This window comes from Pelophylax lessonae, assembly GCF_965119305.1.
Source record: "Pelophylax lessonae genome assembly, chromosome: 10".
NCBI classification, from domain to species: domain Eukaryota; kingdom Metazoa; phylum Chordata; class Amphibia; order Anura; family Ranidae; genus Pelophylax; species Pelophylax lessonae.
In genome coordinates this window covers 61566920-61588488 of record NC_138777.1, presented here as the reverse complement: position 1 = coordinate 61588488, position 21569 = coordinate 61566920, and the positions used below count along the sequence as shown (strand labels likewise).

Genomic DNA, 21569 nt, shown 5'->3' with positions numbered 1-21569 from the left:
CTTTACAAAATTCTATAAAATTGATGTGATGGCATCGGCGGATGCCTCATTTGGCCGCAAGGTTTTGCAGGCCGCAATTTGAGGAGACCGGTGGTCTACCTCGAGGGTTTTTTTCTGTTTGAAAAAAAAAAAAAAAAAAAATTGTTTTTCTCTTTTTTTTGTTGAGTCTCATCATTAAGGATGAGCATTGTAAACTTCTAGTTGGCACCGGTTGGGCCTTCTAGATTGGGATTTGATTTCCATTTTCCCACCCCTCAGTTGTGATACTGCTCTGGGACGTCCCGAAGGTGGTGTATCACCGAGGACTACGTCTGTCGATGAGCGCTAGAGAAAAATGGATTTTTGTAAAATCTTACCGTAAAATCCTTTTCTCTTAGCTCATCGACAGACGTAGTCCCCGCCCCTCTGTTTTGGAGTTGGGTTGGGTTAAATTCTCTAAGCACTGCTTTTTCACATAACTGATTTGCTGAGGCAGAGAGAGAGATGATATACCCTCTGGGACTGCCCCTAGGGTGTGGCCAGAGCTTTTTAATTTCCTGTCTAGTCCTGCTCCTGCGGAGGTAACATAACCCGAAGGTGGTGTATCACCGAGGACTACGTCTGTCGATGAGCTAAGAGAAAAGGATTTTACGGTAAGATTTTACAAAAATCCATTTTTTTTACCTGCAAAAAAATGTGCATTCAATTTTTCTTTTTTAAGTGAACTTATTCTTTAAGACTTGTTTGTGTATGTATATATATTTACATATATATATATATATATATACATATACATATATATATACAGTATCTAACAAAAGTGAGTACACCCCTCACATTTATGTAAATAATTTATTATATATTTTTATGTGACAACACTGAAGAAATTACACTTTGCTACAATGTAAAGTATTGAGTGTACAGCTTGTATAACAGTGTACATTTGCTGTCCCCTCAAAATAACTCAATACACAGCCATTAATGTCTAAACCACTGGCAACAAAAGTGAGTACACCCCTAAGTTAAAATGTCCAAATTGGGCCCAATTAGCCATTTCCCTCCCCGGTGTCATGTGGCTCATTAGTGTTACAAGGTCTCAGGTGTGAATGGGGAGCAGGTGTGTTAAATTTGGGGTTATCGCTCTCATACTGGTCACTGGAAGTTCAACATGGCACCTCATGGTAAAGAACTCTCTGAGGATCTGAAAAAAAGAATTGTTGCTCTACATAAAGAAGGCCTAGGCTTTAGGAGGTTGCTAAGACCCTGAAACTGAGTAGCAGCACGGTGGCCAAGACCATAAAGCGGTTTAACAGGACAGGTTCCACTCAGAACAGGCCTCACCATGGTCGACCAAAGAAGTTGAGTGCACGTGCTCAACATCATATCCAGAGGTTGTCTTTGGGAAATAGATGTATGAGTGCCTCCAGCATTGCTTCAGAGGTTGAAGGGGTGGGGGGGTCAGCCTGTCAGTGCTCAGACCATACGCCGCACACTGCATCAAATTAGTCTGTATGGCTGTCGTCCCAGAAGGAAGCCTCTTCTAAAGATGATGCACAAGAAAGTCTGCAATTTGCTGAAGACAAGTAGTCTAAATACATGGATTACTGGAACCATGTCCTGTGGTCTGATGAGACCAAGATAAACTTATTTGGTTCAATTGGTGTCAAGCGTGTGTGGCGGCAACCAGGTGAGGAGTACAAAGACAAGATTGTCTTGACTACAGTCAAGCATGGTGGTGGAAGTGTCATGGTCTGGGGCTGCATGAGTGCTGCTGGCACTGGGGAGCTACAGTTCATTGAGGAATCTTTTTTTTTTTTCAGATCCTCAGAGAGTTCTTTACCATGAGGTGCCATTTTGAACTTCCAGTGACCAGTATGAGAGAGTGAGAGCGAGAACACCAAATTTAAAACACCTGCTCCCCACCTCACACCTGAGACCTTGTAACACTAACGAGTCACATGACATCGGGGAGGGAAAATAATTGGGCCCAATTTGAACATTATCACTTAGGGGTGTACTCACTTTTGTTGCCAGCAGTTTATACATTAATGGCTGTGTTAAGTTATTTTGAGGGGACAGAAAATTTACACTGTTATACAAGCTGTACACTCACTACTTTACATTGTAGCAAAGTGTCATTTATTCAGTGTTGTCACATGAAAAGATATAATAAAAGATTTACAAAAATGTGAGGGGTGTACTAACTTTTGTGAGATACTGTGTGTATGTATATATATATATATACAATATGGCAATTATCTTTTTTTTTTCAATTACATATTTCTGTAATTTTTTATACTTTCAAAAAGAGTCGCCATGACCCATGACACACCATTATAGCCAGGATCTTACTTTTATATTGATTTTGGTTTGTGTAAGAGGGGGGATTATGGAAAATACAGTAAAAGCAGAGTTTTTCCTTAATATGATATATGGGACTCCATTCCAGTCTGAATGGTCTAAAGTTCGGATCATTAAGCATTGAGGGAATGGGTGCTGTAACATTGTATGTCATTCTCTAAGATCCATCATTTTTATGGTGTTACGTCAATAATATATCTTTGACAGTCCCATGGGGTATCTGGAAGAATGAAAGGCGTCACCTAGGGGAATAATTCAATCTTGCATGGCAAAGGTTATCGTAAGTACTTTTGCATCTTCCAATAACACCCTTCACACACAGCTGGGTGCGTGAATAAGGCTGGTGCTAAAGAGCCCAGAGAAAATACACAATTTCACACACTACAACTACGCACAATTCTTTATATTTTTACTGCATATGTTTTCTGGGAAATCTGTCTCTTTCACAGCAACACTGTATTTTTAGACTTGACAGCCACAGACGTATACCACGCTCTTCAACAGAACAGATTTATTGCTTTCGTCAAGTTTTGTTTTGAATTAAATTACATAATTTGCATAGAGAACTTAAAACATGTGCTATCGCACTCAGGGTTATTTAACAAGGCAGTAAAAAGAGCATCAATGTGCAGGAACCTGTAGCAACCCAATGACATTGCTGTGGTTTAGAAATAAAGATTGCCAAAACCACAGACCCACAAGATCTAGGATGCATTTCACATTAGTGTGGTGCTGCTCACTAATTCATCATTTATCTGATAAGCATAGTACCAGATGCAGTAATGTAAAGGTTGCATCCCCAATTCCCCTATATTAGTGCTGTGCATCACATCATGTTCCATGTTTCATGACAAAGAGCCACAAGGGACCCAGAGAGGGTCTTAAATGGGGTGCGAATGTGCAGTTAGACTGAAACTTAATTTTTATTTTTTTCACCACAACTTTTATTTTACAATCCTTAGACTTGCTGTTGCAATATGTTCACCCCCACCATTTGCTGGACAACACTAAGCACTGCGTCATGATCATGCAGCAGCTGTACAATAGCCTTTTTTTAATAGTCCGAAGGGACTGTGAGGCGTTTAGTGATACTGAACATCTGCAGTTTACACTGGGGGGAGGACTGATATCTCTGAGAGCTCACCCTCCTTCTGTATGTAAACATGGCAGGCTGAAATGAGGACATAGCTACCAACTGTCCTCCCATTTGAAGGAGCCGGGTTTACAAGATTCGGGCAGATAATTGGACCACCCAACCACTTTGATGGTCAGTGGAGGAGACCCAGGATTATAGATTCAAGGCCTGACACCCCTGTAGGGGTATATAGCTCTGGTGAGTGCGGTCCAAGGGGTGCGGGGAGCACTGAATGGTCACCATATACCTGAGCACCTTCAATATTTATCATCAGAGCACCTGCACTCAAGTCACCTTTTGCCCTGTATTTCAGGAAAAGTTTTTTAGCATTGTGGGACTATCTGTCTTTTTTAGGTGTTACGGACTTATTTATTCTTGTATTATTGCTGCCACAATATTTATATACCTACTGTGCACCTTATTTATGCCATACTTGATGCTTTGTATTTTACGATTATAAGGCTATAGATTTAAGTGGATCCCACTGTTTTTTATATTTTTTTATATTTCATACACTTTATTTATTTTTAAATTTTCTTATCAAACTGTATCTACACCAATTCACACCCATTTTGTATCAACCTTTTTCTCATAGCACAAATATTTATCAGCCACAGAGTGGAATATCCTACAGTATTGCACATATTTATTAGAGATACACATATGATGCACTTGACACTTTAATTATTATTCATAGTGGTGATTTATATCGTATATACCTTTAGCACCTATTTTGGACTTACTGAAAAGTATGTCCATAAACAGTATAGTATGCACTCAATACTTGGTCGGGGCTCCTTTCACATGAATTACTGTATCAGTACCACGTGGCATGGAGGCGATCAGCCTGTGGAACTGCTGAGGTGGTTTGGAAACCCAGGTTGATTTGATAGGGGTCTTCAGCTCCTTTGCATTGTTTGTTCTGGTGTTTCTCATCTTCTTCTTCACAATACCCCACAAATTCTCTATGGGGTTTAGGTCAGGCTAGGTTTCTGACCAATCAAGCACAGTGATGATGATCATTAAACCAGGTATTGGTACTTTTGACAGGGTGGGCAGGTGCCAAGTCCTGCTGAAAAATAAAATCAGCATCTCCATAAAGCTGGTCAGCAGAGGGAAGCATGAAGTGTTCTAGAATTTCCTGGTAGAGGGCTGTGCTTCAGACCTCAGACTTGATAAAACACAGTGGACCAACACCAGCAGATGACATGGCTCCCCAAATCATCAATGACTGTGGAAACTTCACACTGGACCTCATGCAACTTAGATTCTGTGCCTCTTCACCCTTCCTTCTGACTCTGGGACCTTGATTTCCAAATGAAATGCAAAATATACTTTCATCCAAAAAGAGGATTTTAGACCACTGAGCAACAGTTCAGTCTTTTCTCTCCTTGGCCCAGGCAAGACGCTTCTGACGTGTTGACGTCTCTGGTTCAGGAGTGGCTTGACACAAGGAATGTGACAGTTGTAGCCCATATCCTGTATACGTCTGTGTGTGGTGGCTCTTGAAGCACTGACACCAGCCGTAGTCCGAACCTTGTGAATCTACCCAAAATTCTTGAATGGTCTTTGCTTCACAATCCTCTCAAGGTTATGGTTATCCCTGTTGTTTGTGCAATTTTTTTTTTAACCACACTTTTATCTTCCACTCAACTTTTTAATGACTTACACTCTTTGTGGAGGGTTTCAATGACTGTCAATTTATCAGTCTTCCCCATGATTGTGTAACCTACTGAACCAGACTAAGAGACCATTTAAGGGCTCAGGAAACCTTTACACATGTTTTGACTTAATTAGCTTATTAGAGTTTGACACCATGGGGTTTATTTACTGAAGATAGAGCGTGCAAAATTAGTCACACTTCTGCAGAGAAACCAATCAGCTTCTAAAGTCAGCTTGTTCAATTAATGCCCCATACACACGTGCAGATTATCTGCAGACTTTTGTCTGCAGACTTACCTTTTCTATGTAGTGCAAGGGCCTGCCAGATTGCATACAAATTGAAAGTGTTTAGGTTTGACCTCATATTATATGGTTTTGGTAAGTCTGCAGACAAAAGTCTTCAGATAATCTGCACGTGTGTATGGGGCATAAGATTTGAAATTAAAACCTGGAAGCTGATTGGTTTCCCTGCAGAAATGTGACTGATTTTGCGCTCTCTAGCTTTAGTAAATAAACGCTCATGAGTCTACAATATTGAACATTTTCACAATATTCTAATTTTCTGAGATACTGAATTTTGGGTTTTCACTAGCTGTAAGCCGTAATCATCAAAATTAAAAGAAATAAATGCTTGAAATCTATCAATCTGTGTGTAATGAATCTATAAATGAGTTTCACTTTTTGAATTGAATTACTGAAGTAAATACACTTTTTGTTGATATTCTAATTTTTTTGAGATGCACCTGTATATTGTGGCAGGTCAAGCCCGTGCCACTATTTAATTTTTCGTATGTCGAGCAATCCGCCGTTTATCTGATTGTTAGTATATTGCTTTTGACAGCTGAATCCAACTTTTTGGACGACAAAAACAAGGTGCAGTCTTTAAAGTTTTTAACGTACGTGCACACAACGTCCGATTTTCATTTAAATAGTAGTTTTTATCCGAAAACAATCGTAAGAGCAAGACTACACATGCTCAGAAATGGAAGCATACATTAGAGAACAATGTAACACATGAAATCACTTCTGAAGTTGTATTCTGTCCTACAAGAATTGTCATAAGTTAGGTAACCTCTTCACTTTCAATATGAGACTAGCATGCAACAAAAAATGGATGATTAGTCGTCCGATAATCTTACCGTGTGTACGAGGCTTAAGAGGTCAGTGGCCCCACCCTCCCTACGGGGTCAACCTGTGAAGGAAGTTGTGGGGAGCACATTGCTCCATGATTTCCAGGTCAGGGCAGACAAAGGCCTGAGCTTGTAAGGATGTAGCAGCTGGGAGCTGCAGGAGAAACAGAGCTGACAAAGATACAGCATTTTGTGCACGAGCAATGGGATTGTGTATTTGAGGGTCTGGAGGACCAAGGCAGGAGGCCTAAGGCTAAAAATTCTCTCTTTATCACATTGACAGTGAGTACCCCTGGCGTGGGAAGATATACGTGTGAACTGTTGTGTTATTTTTTGCTTTGTTTTAAATAAAATTGGTAAGAAAAAGCCCTGAAACAAACTTTGTTGTGGTGTAAACTCACAGTTTGATGCTATCAATGGGCTGCAGATTCCCAGGTTGTCACAAGATATTTGACATGGTATTCAAACTATATTCTATGAAGACCTTAATGAAATATTTCTGAGACCATATATATAAAGTAATAAATTATTGCAAGTTCTTTAAGCTGAAGGTCTCAAATTCTAAAATACAATTCAAGTAACACCATACTTCTCAATGCAGTTTTCAAACAAGAGAAATATGCATTTCTGCCACTAGGGGGCACTGCAGAGGAAAGGCTCCAGCTTAGTTTGCTTGTGGGCTCTATCTCATATCTCCTACAGTTGAGTGATAGTTGGGATACAGTAGATGATAGTTTTTGTCCTCTCAGGCATTATTTGACAGGTACGAGGATACATTTTTCTGACAACTTAGTTTATCTTTATAACCCTTAAAAAATTATTGGTATTGTTCTCCACCATCACAGCATAATGCTTACCTATAGTCTGGTCAGTAAATTGGCTTTTCTTTTCCTCCTCTCAGTAAAATGGTGAGACCAACATCTAGAATTTGGAAACATTTCCACAGTGCAACTTTTGCTGAGAGCAAAGCTGCTATTTGCAAATATTTTAAGGAGAAATATTATTTTCCAAATGCTACAAGGATGACAAAACACATCCTGCCATGCTAGAGGACCCCTAAAGTCATGAAAAAATACTTTATGGAATGAAATGATAAGGACCATAATGAAAGTGCAAGTAGCTTTTCCCTCCGGAGTTCTTCTTTGCTGCTTCTGAATCCTCACAAAGTGTTTCTTCACCAACAGCATCTCCAAGTCAGGAAACATTACAAACCACGGCCTCCCAAATATACACCACTCCTTCATTTATAGATATGACACCTGAAAATCAGGTTAAAATTGATCAAGCTCTTTGAAGGGCCAATATATGCTTCCGGATCAGCATTGTCAATAACTGACAACACATATTGGCAGGAAACCTTTAAATTATTTTGAGGGAAGGGGGGGTGGGGGTTACCAGTTCCCATGTATAGTTAAAATGTTCTTAACCTATACAGTCCTTGTTTTTACATTTGTGATAAACCAAAACATTTGAAAAAGCAGGTTTAGTTCATTTAAAAATTTGTCCTTTTTTTTTTTTAAGCATAATATTTTTATATACACTGCATTTCACATTCTCGGTGTAACAAAATGACTTTCAATTTGTAAAACTACTGTAAACTGATTTTTTTTTTTAATTTTTCCATTAACCACTTGCCCACTGCTCACTGTGCTGCTATTGCGGCAAAGTGGCTCGTTAAGGTCTGGCGACGTAGACCTACGTCACCAGACTATCCCCTCTCTCGGCAGCGCGTGCGCCCCGCCGGAGGCTCGCTCCCACTGTATTCAGACACAGCGGGAGTCGGGCCAGGGGAGGAGAGGTGGTGATCACCGCCGCTCTTCTCCGATCGTCGGGGATCGAGTGAGGAAATCCGCCCGCTTGTGTAAACAAAAGTGTCAAAAATGTCAGTTTAGGGTCCAATCTGTCTGCTGCAATGTCGCAGTCCCACAAAAAAATCGCAGATCGCCGCCATTACTAGTAAAAAAAAATAAACAATAAAAATGACAAATCTTTCCTGTAGATAGTAAACGCAATAACTTTTATGCAAACCAATCAAAATACGCTTATTGTGATTTTTTTACCAAAAATATGTAGCAGAAAACAAATTGGCCTAAAATGTTAAAAAATTTTGATTTATAAAAATTTTTTTGGGGAATGTTATATATCAGAATGTAAAAAATATTGTTTTTTTTTTTTCAAAATTGTCGCTCTTTTTTTCAAAAATTAAAAATCGCACAGATGATCAAATACCACCAAAAGAAAGCTCTATTTATGGGGAAAAAAGAACATACATTTAATTTGGGTACAGCATCGCACGACCGCGCAATTGTCCGTTAAGGTAACGCAGTGCCGAATCGCAAAATATAGTCTGGTCAAGAATGGTGTAAAATCTTCTGGCCTTAAAGCGGTTAAAAATACGCTCATTGAGAATTTTTTTGACAAAGACATGCAGCTAAATACATTTTGGCCTAAATATATGACAAAAATTAAATATATTGGATATTTTTTAACTGTCAAAGTAGAAAATGTAAATTTTTTCGCAAAATTTTTGCTCTTTTTTTATTACTATGGCAAAAAATTAAAAGCGCAGAGGTGATCAAATACCACCAAAAGAAAGCTCTGTTTGTGGGAAAAAAAAAGGACGTACATTTCGTTTGGGTACAGGGTTGCATGACCACGCAATTGTCAGTTAAAGTCGCGCAGTGCCAAGTTGCAAAAAGTGGCCTGGACGTTAAGCAGGAAAATCCCCCGGTGGTAAAGTGGTTAATTTCCATTTTTCCAGAAAAAAAAAAAACAGGAAAAAAAAACTTTTTTTTACCATGGCTTAAAAAGTTTCATAATTGTTACATCTCTATCCCTGACTCTTTTGCTGCTTTTTGAATTGGTAATCTTTAGGGTTCTACCTGTACAAGTCAGCTTGAAGGTCAGACTCTGCGACTATCTGCACCGTAAAATCCACATATTCTGCGATTCTAGAGGAGACCTGACACATTGGAGTTGGATCTTGATTAGAGGCCCCCTGCAAATGACACAGAGGCTTCACAGCATCCTTAACACTGTGACTTTACCTATCTGCAAACATAACCGAGGATATTTTGGTACTTCAGACATAATTTCAAAAGAAAAGGATATGCTGCACCCATTGACTTAAATACCTGCCATTAGGTTCTTTTATGTATATGTAGACAGATTCAGAGCTTTTAGTGCATCCTAGTCCATTAAAGTAACAAACATGGCTATAGGGGTGGAGCTACAGACAAATTGTTCTTTTTTTGCATATGACTATGTTAAATAAATGTATTCAATATTTACATTACTGTGCTGCTGAGCAAAAAAATATAAAAATAGTATGGCAGAGGGAAGGCAGCACTTGTAATAATGTACAAGTAGGCACAGCGTACTTGTACCCTATGGCATACTTACTTCTGGGATAGCCTCTTCTAGTAATGAGAGCTCCTCAAAACCCATTGCTGCCCCAGTCACTCCTTTCCCCAGCCCCCGCTGCTACCTTCTACTTTTTCTAGTGCAAATTCTCTCTTAGGCCATTGGGTGGTCATTGATTATGTGTGCTGGAGTTTAATTGTTCAGGCACTTAGCTCCATCTTAGGATCTTACAGATACCAATAATGTGCCTGGAATGTACACTGAATTGCAAAAACTTTCTTGACATTCTTGAGTTGAAGAAAGAGTTTTTTTGGCAGAATAAATCTACAGTCCTCACTGCTATAAGGCCCAACCTCTAGCATTTTTTCCCCATAAAGTTCAACTTTATCATTGTATACTTGGATGACCATTTTGTGCTATTATTATCTCTCTGAAGAGTTTGGGGCTTAGATATACATATTTGAAGGAGTCCACATAATCTTAGAACTGATATATGGATATATTTTTTGATATATAAAAGAGTTTTGGAAATCTCAATAATTAAACAATAGAATTTCTATATTGGAAAATATATAAACTATGGCTCAATGTCAAGATCATAACACAGAAAAAAATAATAACATGACCTTTAGCTACAATAAGTAACACCTGGGGCAAATTAGGGAACAAAACGAGTGATCTTGCTGAGTTCATTTCTTGATTTTTTGTATACTATTCTCTGTATTTTTGACATGTTACTGTATAATATAATGAATTAACACTATTTTATGGGTTTTTTTTCTGGAAATATGTGCTGCTGTTATGGGCAAAGAACTAAAACTGGTGTTTAATGCATTGTAAATATAATATTGATTTTTCACCGAATCATTCTTTCCTAATAAGTCTGTATATGATATTTCTGTATTTGAACTGGAGAGTTATGGGCCATACACACTATAAGATTTTCTGAAGACTTTTTCCTTTAGACTTACCAAAACCATATAATATGAGGTCAAACCTAAACACTGTCAATTTGTATGCAATCAGGCAGGCCCTTGCACTACATAGAAAAGGTAAATCTGAAGGAAATCTAACCACAAAAGTTGGATAGTGTGTATCCAGCTTTAGAGATGATATGCTAAATACTTTGTTGTGGCATATATGACATTAATAAGAATTAAATGTTTGTTATGATGGCAATTGCATTAATACTTTATGAAATAATTGTGTTCATTCTTTACTTTGAAAATATAAAAGAAAAGCCTTTTAGTGAATTCTGTCTGTTCTGTATAGGTGCCCTTTAGGGAAAAGACTATTTTTCTGTGGCAGGCTTTGCTCCTCATAGAGTCTAATAGGTTTTGTCATTGCACATTTGACAATACTGGGAGACGTTGTGTGTTCTTGTGGTAAAAGAAGCTGAATGATGAGGAGTCATTGTGATGAGGGCTTGATATTTTATTTAGGTGAGCTCTTGTCATTTGCAATGAGCAGTAGCCATTTTGTTCAGCTCATAAAGTACCTTGTCATTTATAATGCTATTTTTTAGCATCTAAAATATGTATAAACAAAATATTGCATTACAATAATCTATTTCCTGTTGTGCTTGCCTGGAATGTTTAAAGCCCACCTCTGAGCAAATATTTCCTCCCACCCATTTATAACAAACATGTAAAAAATACATAAAAAATACTTCTAAAGGAGTTTTTTTTTTTTTTTTACTCACCATAGTATGGCGTTCATGTCCCTTGCTGGTGCAAGAGGGAAGTCCGATGATCCAATGCTGCTGTCTGTGCAACCTATCTCTTTGTTGTGGTCATCACATTTTGCAGTTTTCTTGCGCATGTGAGGGCTCAATCGGTGGACAGCTAGTAGGAAATGTTTATGTCACCCAGGCTTAACTAAAATGTAAATTTTTTACAAATGTAGCCACTTACATTCAAGTTTGCAGGGAACAGCTCGGAGTTGCGCCGAACGCCAACTGGCTGCGGCGCAACTCCGAGCTGTTCCCTGCAAACTTGAATGTAAGTGGCTACATTTTTATTAAACCTTGAAACATACATACTACACCATGAGCTTCCTCTGTTTTCTTATGGCTTAATGGAATTATCGTATATGGCTTGAGTGGAATACTTCGCGGAATCCATAACAGTCCTCCTTATACAGTGGATAAAGTCCCGGGCATTTAAAGAGAGCGGGGAGACGAGAGTCTGGCCAAACACCGGGAATTTCTTGAAGTTACCACTTACCTATGCTAGATGCCAAGGGGTCATCTGGTAAGTGAGTAGGACACCTGGTGAAGGATTTCTTTTCCCTCATTTCACATAAAGGATGCATCTTTGCTGAGCACCAAGCACTTCAATCACTTTATTTGTTTGCTGCACATTTGCACCTGCGCTTTATGAATGGACTATAAGTTGTTTTATATCTATTTATAGTTGCACAGTCACTTTATGGTTAACCATTTGGGGGAACCCAACTAGTATTATCATTTAATTGTGATTTGTTGTTTTGATATGCACAGATAATATTGAGCGCTGTCCTCCCCTTCTTGTTTTACATAAAAACAGAATGCAATGATTTGCAAGTCTCAAACCCATATTTTGTTCACAATAGAAAACATATCAAATGTTTAAACTGAGAAAATGTACCATTTTAAGAAAAAAATAAGGTATTTTTGTATGTTGTATGTGCATATATATTTGTGTAGATAGATAGATAGATAGATAGACAGACAGACAGACAGACAGGCAGATAGGCAAAAACTTTATGCAGGTGTGAAGAATCACTGTTAAAAATTGGAGGCTGTTTTTTCTGTTTGTTGCCTATGACCTATGTGTGACCTGTGTGGAGCCATCTTGCAGAGGGAATTCCATTGTTCTTAAGGGAACCTGAACACCAGAGTTTGGTCCATCAGATTGATCTGTGTTTATGCTTTGTTGACCCTTAAGGGTCTTGAATGGAGGTGAGCTTGCGCCTCACCTGGTGAAAGGAGCACGAGTGGAAAATTGTCGTTGCTCTGTGGTGTCATCCCTATGAAGCACCTTATCAAGTAGAGATGTTTTTGATTGCACAGGCTATAAGAAGCTTTATTTTTTATTGCATTAGCCTTTTTTGCATTATATGTTTGTTTATGGATTTAATTTGCACTGACACTTCATATATGTGAAACACTTACCTATATAATCATTTCTTTGTCAATTTCTAGTTATTTTTTTTTACGTTGATTTAGAGTGCAATCACACATTTTAATAGTGATGCATTGCGGATGGGGGAACACGTTTGGTGATTGCAGCAGCTGCACCCTGTAATTTTCTAATTTCTATCAATAGGTGGCAGCACACTACTACCACATTTATATACTTTGTAAATTACGAAGGCTTTCAGAAATTGGTAACTGGAAAGTGGTAATCGTTTTTTTTATCAGTTAACAAAATGGAAAGTAAATGAACATAAGAGAAATTCAAATCAAATCAATATTTGGTGTGACCACCCTTTGCCTTAAAAACAGCATCAGTTCTTCTAGATATACTTGCACACAGTTTTTGAAGGAACGCCGAAGGTAGGTTGTTTCAAATATCTCGGAGAACTAACCACAAATATTTTGTGGATGTATGCTGCCTCAAATCCTGTCTCTTCATGTAATCCCAGACAGACTCGATGATATTCAGTTTAGGGCTCTGTGGGGGCCAAACCTTTACTTCCAGGAGACCTTGTTTTTCTTTACGCTGAAGATAGTTTATAATGACATTGGCTGCATGTTTAGGGTCGTTGTCCTGCTGCAGAATAAATTTGGGGCCAATCACTCTATTTCTTAGCAGTGAGGACACCATTGATACAGACCAAATCTCCAACTCCATTTCAGAAATGCAGCCCCAGACTTGCAAGGAACCTCGACAATGCTTCACTGTTGTCTGCAGACATTCATTATTGTACCTCTCTCCAGCCCCTTTGGTGAACAAACTGCCTCCTGCTACAGCCAAATACTTCAAATTTTCAGTCCAGAGCACCTGCGGCCATTTTTCTGCACCTCTGTTCCTATGCTTTTGTGCATAGTTGAATGGCTTAGCTGTTTCCACATCGGAGGTATGGCTTTTTGGCCGCAATTCTTCCATGAAGACCAATTCTGGCAGGCTTCTCTCAACAGTAGATAAGTGTACCTGGTCTCACTGGTTTCCACCAGTTTTGAGCTGATGACACTGTTGGACATCTTCCGATGTTGAAGGGAAGTGAGCATAATGTATCTTTCATCTTCTGCATTACGTTTCCCTGACCACTATCTCTATGCTCCTCAATGTTGCCCGTTTCTCTGTGCTTCTTCAAAAAGCTTGGGCAGCACATCTTGAAACCCCAGTCTGCTTTGAAATCTTTGTCTGGAAGAGACCTTGCTGATGAAATACAACTACCGTATTTTCCGGTGTATAAGACGACTGGGCGTATAAGACGACCCCCCTATTACATGATCTACAGGTAATACTTATACTTAGGTTACCTTGAAGATATTATACTTAGCGTATAAGACGACCTCCCATTTTTGGGGGATTTTTTTGAGGTTCAAAAGTAGTCTTATACGCCAGAAAATACAGTATATTTTGTCTTGTTGCTGTGCTCAGTCTTGCCATGGTATATGACCTGTGCATTAAACTGTCTTCCACAATCTCACCTTAGTAGCAGAGTTTGGCTGTTCTTCACCCACTTTAAGCCTCCTACACAGCTGTTTCCGTTTCAACCTACATAAGAAATTGATGATATTTAGAACCTGCTCGGCATAATTGGTTAATCATAAACCTTACTCTAATCCTACAAAATTCCTGACTTTTTGCAAGTGTAAAAAGTGATGGTAGTTTGAAGCCAAAGGGTAGTCACACCACATATTGATTTGTTAGGCCTCATGCACACTGGACATTATCAAAACACCTGTAGAAAGCTGTAGCTGTAGAAGGAGTTTGCCAGCGTTTTTGCAGTAGCGTTTTTCAGCAGTACTTAGTTTTTTTCAGCTGTAGCATTTTTAGCTTTTTTTTTTTTTTTTTTTTTTTTAGCAAAACTATACTCCCACAAAAGCTTATGGCTCAAAAACGTTGATAAATGCCGAAAAGCCATATTTTTCCACATTGTTTGACTTTTTTTTAGCTTTTATCAGAGTTAGAGCCTTTTTACAGCTGAAAAACTCCTCTCAAAACCCACTAGTTCTGGGGTTTTTTTCCAGCCAGAAAAGGGCCCTGCCAAAAACTGCTTATAACAGCCTATGTTTGGATGAAAACATAGGATAACATGTTGGGGAGTTTACTGGCTGCAGAAAAAAAATCAGACACCAAAAACAGCTGCTGGAATAATGTCCAGTGTACACGAGGCCTTATAGATTTTCCTTCTGTCAACTCACTAAATTGATAAGAATAAACAATTTGAAAGAATGTATTTCTGAAAGCATTTTTACTTTACATAATTTCTTCACAACTGCCTAAAACTTTTGCACAGTATTTTGTGTGTGTATATATATATATATATATATATATACACACACTGTATATGTATACTGTATATGTATATATATAGGTTTTAACCTGTTTTTATGATCATTAAATAACAACCTTCCAGTGAAGCCTTTAAATATTTCCTTTTACCTGCTTCATATTTAAACTCTAAATTATTCATTTGTGCTGTGTCGTTATTTATAAATAGTACATATTTTTGGGGTATTGCTTTGGTACAATAGTGCAGCAATACTTAAAAGGGCAGTACAATCCCCAAAAGTCCAGTGCAACAAAAAATAAATAAAAATAAAACAAAACAATTAATAAAAAAACAATATAATATACAGTATCATTATAAATACCATAAAAATGTAATCAATTCATATTATATATCAACACTAGTTCTTTATTAATATGACAACTTCGATCTTCTTATCAGTGTGCTTCTACTTTAAATGTCAGTGAAAATAATATCATGTAGGTCTGTACATCATATGTGCTCAAAGAAACAATTTAAACATGCACCACCTTTCTCTACTGCCTCTTACCTCCAGGATATTACCTACATTCAGGTAAGGTCACCATGGCCATTTTACATGTGATTCTTATTGATGTTTATCTTTAGCTACTTCTGGACCGGAAGATTTTCCCCCTAAATTACCAGGCCTTTTTTTGCGATCCGGCACTGCGTTACTTTAACTGACAATTGCGTGGTCGTGTGGGGCTGTACCCAAATACAATTGATGTCCTTTTTTTGCCACAAATAGAGCTTTCTTTTGGTGGTATGTATTTGATCACCTCTGTGATTTTTATTTTTTGTGCTTTAAACGAAAAAATAGCGACAATTCAAAAAAGAAACGAAAAAAACATAATATTTTTCACTTTCTGCTATATTACATTCCATTAAAAAAAAAAAATCCATTTTTTTTATCATTGTAGGCCAATTTGCATTCTGCTACATATTTTAGGTAAAAAAAAAAAAAAAATCCCAATAAGCATGTTTTGATTGGTTTGTATGTTGATTAGTAGGCAAGGAGGATAGTAGAAGGTACATTTTAAAGGTTCTTTTTTTGCTCCGTTAAGTCTTCAGCTGACATCCTCCCAAGTGAGTCTTTGAATCCTTACATTATCAATTTATGCATGCAATAATTTCCTTCTGCAGTAATATAATGTGGTGGCAATATATGAATAAACAAGTACATTCAATGTGTGCAGTGTCTTCAAAAATGATGTATAAATTATTTAGAAAATAAATTTAAAGCATGTTTTAAACAGAATAGACAAAAAAAATCACACTCTTGCCTTCAAACTGCATTCCTTTTTTCCTAAATGCCATCAACTGATCATGTGTAAAAGTTAAAGGATGTTGCAAATCAACAATTGAAATGGGTTGTAATATTTTTTTCATTATGATCACTGGTCGCCTGTCATTCATTCTTTAAATTAAGACAGATCCTTATAAATGAAAGGAACAGATCCATCTAACTTGTTATGTTAGGTTCAATACCTTGCACATTTATTGATTTTTAATATATTTTAAAAAATTACCAAAAAATCTGGTAAACATTTAATATTACTAATTCTTTGTTCCTCCAGCAGAAGGCCCATTCTAAACAAGCAACAGCTTTTCAAATAGATTTAAAACTGCTCCATGAAATAGGCTTGAATTGAAGGGGAGAACAGATTACAAACGAGGCAGAATGAATCACTTCAGGGACATATGCACCCCTTCCTTCACATTTACATGAAATAAATTTAACTGGCGTGGTCATTAACTGAACAAGCTAACCACTTTACCACCGGAGGATTTTGCTGTCTTACGTCCAGGCCACTTTTTACGATTCGGCACTGTGCGACTTTAACTGACAATTGCGCGGTCGTGCGACGCCGTACCCAAATGAAATGTAAGTCCTTTTTTCCCCACAAACAGAGCTTTCTTTTGGTGGTATTTGATCACCTGTGCGATTTTTACTTTTTGCGCTATAAACAAAAAAAGCATTTATTTTGAAAAAACAACAATATTTTTAACATTTTTTTATATGAAATTCCCCCCCAAAAAAATGTAAAAATCAAACTTTTTTTTAAATTTTTGGCCAATTTGTTTTCTGCTACACATGTTTGGTAAAAAAAAAATCACAATAAGCGTATTTTGATTGGTTTGGGCAAAAGTTATTGCGTTTACCAACTAAGGGAAAGATTTCTGTAATTTATGGTGTTTTTTTTTTAACGAGTAATGGCGGCGATCTGCGATTTGTTTTGCGGGACTGCGACATTGCGGCGGACAGATTGGACCCTTGACTTACATTTTTTACACTTTTGGGGTTACCAGTGACGTTACTGCAGTAATCAGTGCTATATATATGCACTGTTACTGTAAAAATGACACTGGCAGGGAAGGAGTTAATTTTATTGGAGAGGGAGGGGTTAATGTATGCCTAGTGCTTACTGACGTGTGTGGGGGGAGGTGACTGAGTGAGTCAGGGACAGATAGCATGTTCAGCTATGCTGAACACTGCAATCTGTCACTCTCTGTCACTTAGGAGATCCGCCCGCTCTGTTTAAACAGGCGGGCGGATCTCCAAACTAGATTCCCCGACGATCAGGGAAGAGCAGCGGCGATCGCCGCCGCTCCTCCCCTGGCCGACTCCCGCTGTGACTGAAAACAGCGGGAGTGCGCCTCCGGGGGGAGGAGTCCAGCGACGTAGGTCTACGTCGCTGGACGGGATCGTGCCACTTTGCCGCAGTAGCAGCAATGTGAGCGGTCCTAAAGTGGTTAAACTGAGGGGGGGGGATTTACTAAAACTGGAGCGTGCAAAATCTGGTACAACTCTGCATAGAAACCAATCAGCTTCCAGATGTTATTGTCAAAGCTTAATTGAACAAGTTGAAGGTAGTAGCTGATTGGCTACCATGCACAGCTGCAACTGATTCTGAATGTGCCAGTTTTAGTAAATCTTTCCCCCTGATTGTCATAGATACACACTGCATTAAATGTTAATTTGTAAATATAGAAGTTAAACAAATATATGATATTATACTATTTATAAACTCAAACTTTACACAAATCAATATGTGAAACACAATTGACGAAGAGGAGTTCCTTCACATCTTTGTATTGTAAAAAATTAAACCCAGTGAAACATCCACGTTACCCTAAAAATTTACACTACGTGATACACTATGAGAAGCCATTTCTTGTCTATTTGAGCATATTGGCAGTTGAGATAGTAGAGACCGATGGTCTCTGAAGGAGGCATTCCATTGGTGTTCTAATAAAGTGATTGTAAACGATCATATGTAAAACAACCTATTCAGTTTAAAATAGAAATTAAATGCAAAACATTTTTGTATGTATGTATATATATATATATATATATGTATATATATATATATATATATACATATATATATACATACATACAAAATCAGCAGGAGTTGATAGGTGCAGCAATAAGGGGAGGACAGCAGTGAGGGTGATATATATTTAAGATTTAGGGTAGAGAAGAAGGGCAAAGGAAAGTGAGTTTAAGGAGAAAGGACACTGTGAGAAGGAGAAGTAGAGAGCACATGTTACAGAGTGGAAGAAATAAAGGGGTTGTAAAGTCAGAAGGGTTTTTATCTTAATGCATTCTATGCATTAAGATAAAAAAACCTTCTGTGTGTAGCAGCTCTCCTAATTCTTACCTGATTCCCATTTAGATCCAGTGATGTATACGACTGTCTCAGCCATCAGAGACTCCCTTCCTCATTGGCTAAGACACAGCAGTGGCACCATTGGTTTCTGCTGCTGTCGGTCAAAGTCAGTTAGCCAATGAGGAGAGATAGGGGCGGGCCCCAACCGCACCTCTGTGTCTGAATGGATACACGGAGCTGTGATTCGGCTTGGGTGCCCCCATAGCAAGCTTCTTGCTGTGGAGGCACTCAAAGGGAGGAAGGGGCCAGGAGAGCTGAAGAGGGACCCGAGAAGAGGAAACTCCAGGCTGCTCTGTGCAAAACCAACTGCACAGAGGAGGTGGGTATAACATGTTTATTTATTTTTATTGAAAAAAAAAAACTAGACTTTTCAATCACTATATGAGGACTGTGTAATAGGTGAAAAAGCTGAATTGGGAAGCAAGGTCACCTGCAGTTCAGTGTTTAGAATTAAGAAAAACTCAGTTTTAGCTTTTTTGATGGGACCTTTTGACTGATCCAAGTGCATTGCACCCTTAGCCATCTTTTGGTCAAAGTCAGTAAAAGCGCTTGTTCAAGAACAGCACACATGTGCCATACCAGTTCTGTCTTCAGTAGCTGATCATATATTTGTCAGCCTTAATTTATGTAGGTGTCCTACATGGTATCTAAGTAATATAATAGAAACAGGTTTAAAACAACTTATCTTGGCTGATAATCTGCAGATACTGTATATAGGCATAAATATTCCACGTGTCCGATATTACATAAGTCCTATCCAGGAAGACCATTCACGTTAACTAATGGCTGGCATCTACCAAATAGGCTTACAAATAGGGATGGCTTACAGTATATACTGTAAATGCAGTTTTTCCCTGATTGTAAACAGTTAGGCAAACATTCTCCTATGTCTGCAGGCACATAGGCTGATTGGTATTAGCAATAAAATGTTAAATATGGACAGCATTACTTTTTGCCCAAACATTTGGTTGAGTGTCAGTGCTACTACTAGCATTGAATAATTACAAAGAAGCATTTTTGGATAAATACAGTCTGTTACCTTTCCCCTAAATCAAATGTCCAGTTCGCTCTGCTCGTGCTGAAAAACATATTGTCTTTGAGAGTAGGGTTCTGTCAAATAGAGCATGCACAGTACAGTTAGCCATCTCTTAAAGGGTTCTTTCGCTGCATAGCTATTTTATAATATGAGTAGATAAAATCTCAAATATATCTGAATGTGAAACTGTAATTTTAAAAAGGCAAGACAAGACATTGTCTCTTTAGTCCTTGCAGTGCAATGAGGTCATCTGAAAAAGTGCAACACTTGATTTTCTTGATTGTATTTTTGATGTGCATGACTATCATAATTACTGTACTATAATATAGTTCAATACTTTTTTACTATTTTTTAGGAGTGAGTTTGTATAGTCGCAAAGATCTACTTCAGCGCCCGGCACATGCAGCAACAAAGACATTTCAAGCCCTTCGTATCTTTGTTAACAATGAACTTAATGAACTTTACGCAGGGCTCCAGACAGCTCAGAAGTTTCTGAAAACTGGTGGGAGGCTTGTTGTTATTTCCTTTCATTCCTTAGAAGACCGAATAGTCAAGAGATTCTTGCATGGAATACAAATGGATGAAAAACCTAATATGAGTGCTAGACGATGGATTAGACAAGGGCAGAGGGAAGACACAGAGATAGATGAAGATGAAGAGTTAACAAGTCCAGGGCCTAACTCTACATGGAATGTTTTACAACGTAAAGTTATTGTACCAAAGTATCAAAATGTTATTGAAAATCCACGGGGAAGGTCCGCCAAACTGAGAGCTGCCATTAGGCTATAATAGCTTGAATATTTGTTAACTAGAAAAAAGTAATTTATCAATTAGAGTTGATACAAAATGCCGCAATGTACAATATGTATGTATTAAATATGATTGTTTGTATTAAAATTGCTACTATTTGATAAACAAAAAAAAAATTGTGTGTTTAATAGTTGTTTTTCAGACTGTGTAACTATAATTTGACTGCATTTTGTGGACCTTATGCTGTTACCAGGCCATGTTTTACCAGAGCTTACACACATACGTTACAGTACATAGCCAATAAAATGTGGACATTCCTGTGCACCTAGTGGCACAGTGAAATGCCCTTTTCTGTACAAAGCTAGGTCCATGAGTTTGGTGCAAAGAAACTTGAATGGTCTGCATAGAGACCTGACCTCAACCCTACTGAACACAAATGGAGTGAACGTGAACACCGAATGTGGGCCAGATCTTCTCATTCAATGTCAGTGCTTGGTGCCTCAAATGCTCTTTTGGCTGAAAGGGCACAAACTCGTACAGACACACTTCAAAATCTTGTGACTAGTTTCTCATAAGAGACTGTTATAGCTGTTAAGGCTGGGGAGAATAACTCCATATTAACACGCTTTAAACAAAACATTAGCGATAGGGGACTTTACCTATATCCAAAGACACTTTCAGGAAGACTGCTTAAAATGTAGGACCTTTTATTTTTGTTCACATTAGGACATTATTAAAACCATATTTAACAAGGTTAGATGCCAATACAAAGGTTCTCTTTTTATTTATCTATTCACACAATGTCCTCCTTACGTATTAAAACCAGCTGCTTAACTCATACGTATTATATTTATTCAATGATTTCTAATTTTCTGTTTATCTTCCCAATACTTGCAGAGGGATGATACCAATTCTCAGAATGTTTCCTATAATAAACCTGCTTCTTCAGCAGATAGATAGGAGGAACTAAATCTATAATATTGTATCCACAATGTTAGCAATATGCATGAAAC

At 38.0% G+C, this 21569-nt stretch overlaps 1 protein-coding gene across 1 annotated transcript in view; it reads left to right on the top strand.

Annotated features, from left to right (window-relative positions):
- METTL15 (methyltransferase 15, mitochondrial 12S rRNA N4-cytidine) overlaps positions 1–20603 on the top strand; it is a 411527-nt gene extending 390924 nt beyond the window's left edge. Inside the window, exon 6 of the mRNA XM_082270210.1 lies at positions 20162–20603. Within this exon, the coding sequence (XP_082126336.1) occupies positions 20162–20595 (434 nt within the window). The 3' untranslated portion in view covers positions 20596–20603. The remainder of the gene's footprint in view (positions 1–20161) is intronic.
- The last annotated feature ends 966 nt before the right edge of the window (positions 20604–21569 follow it).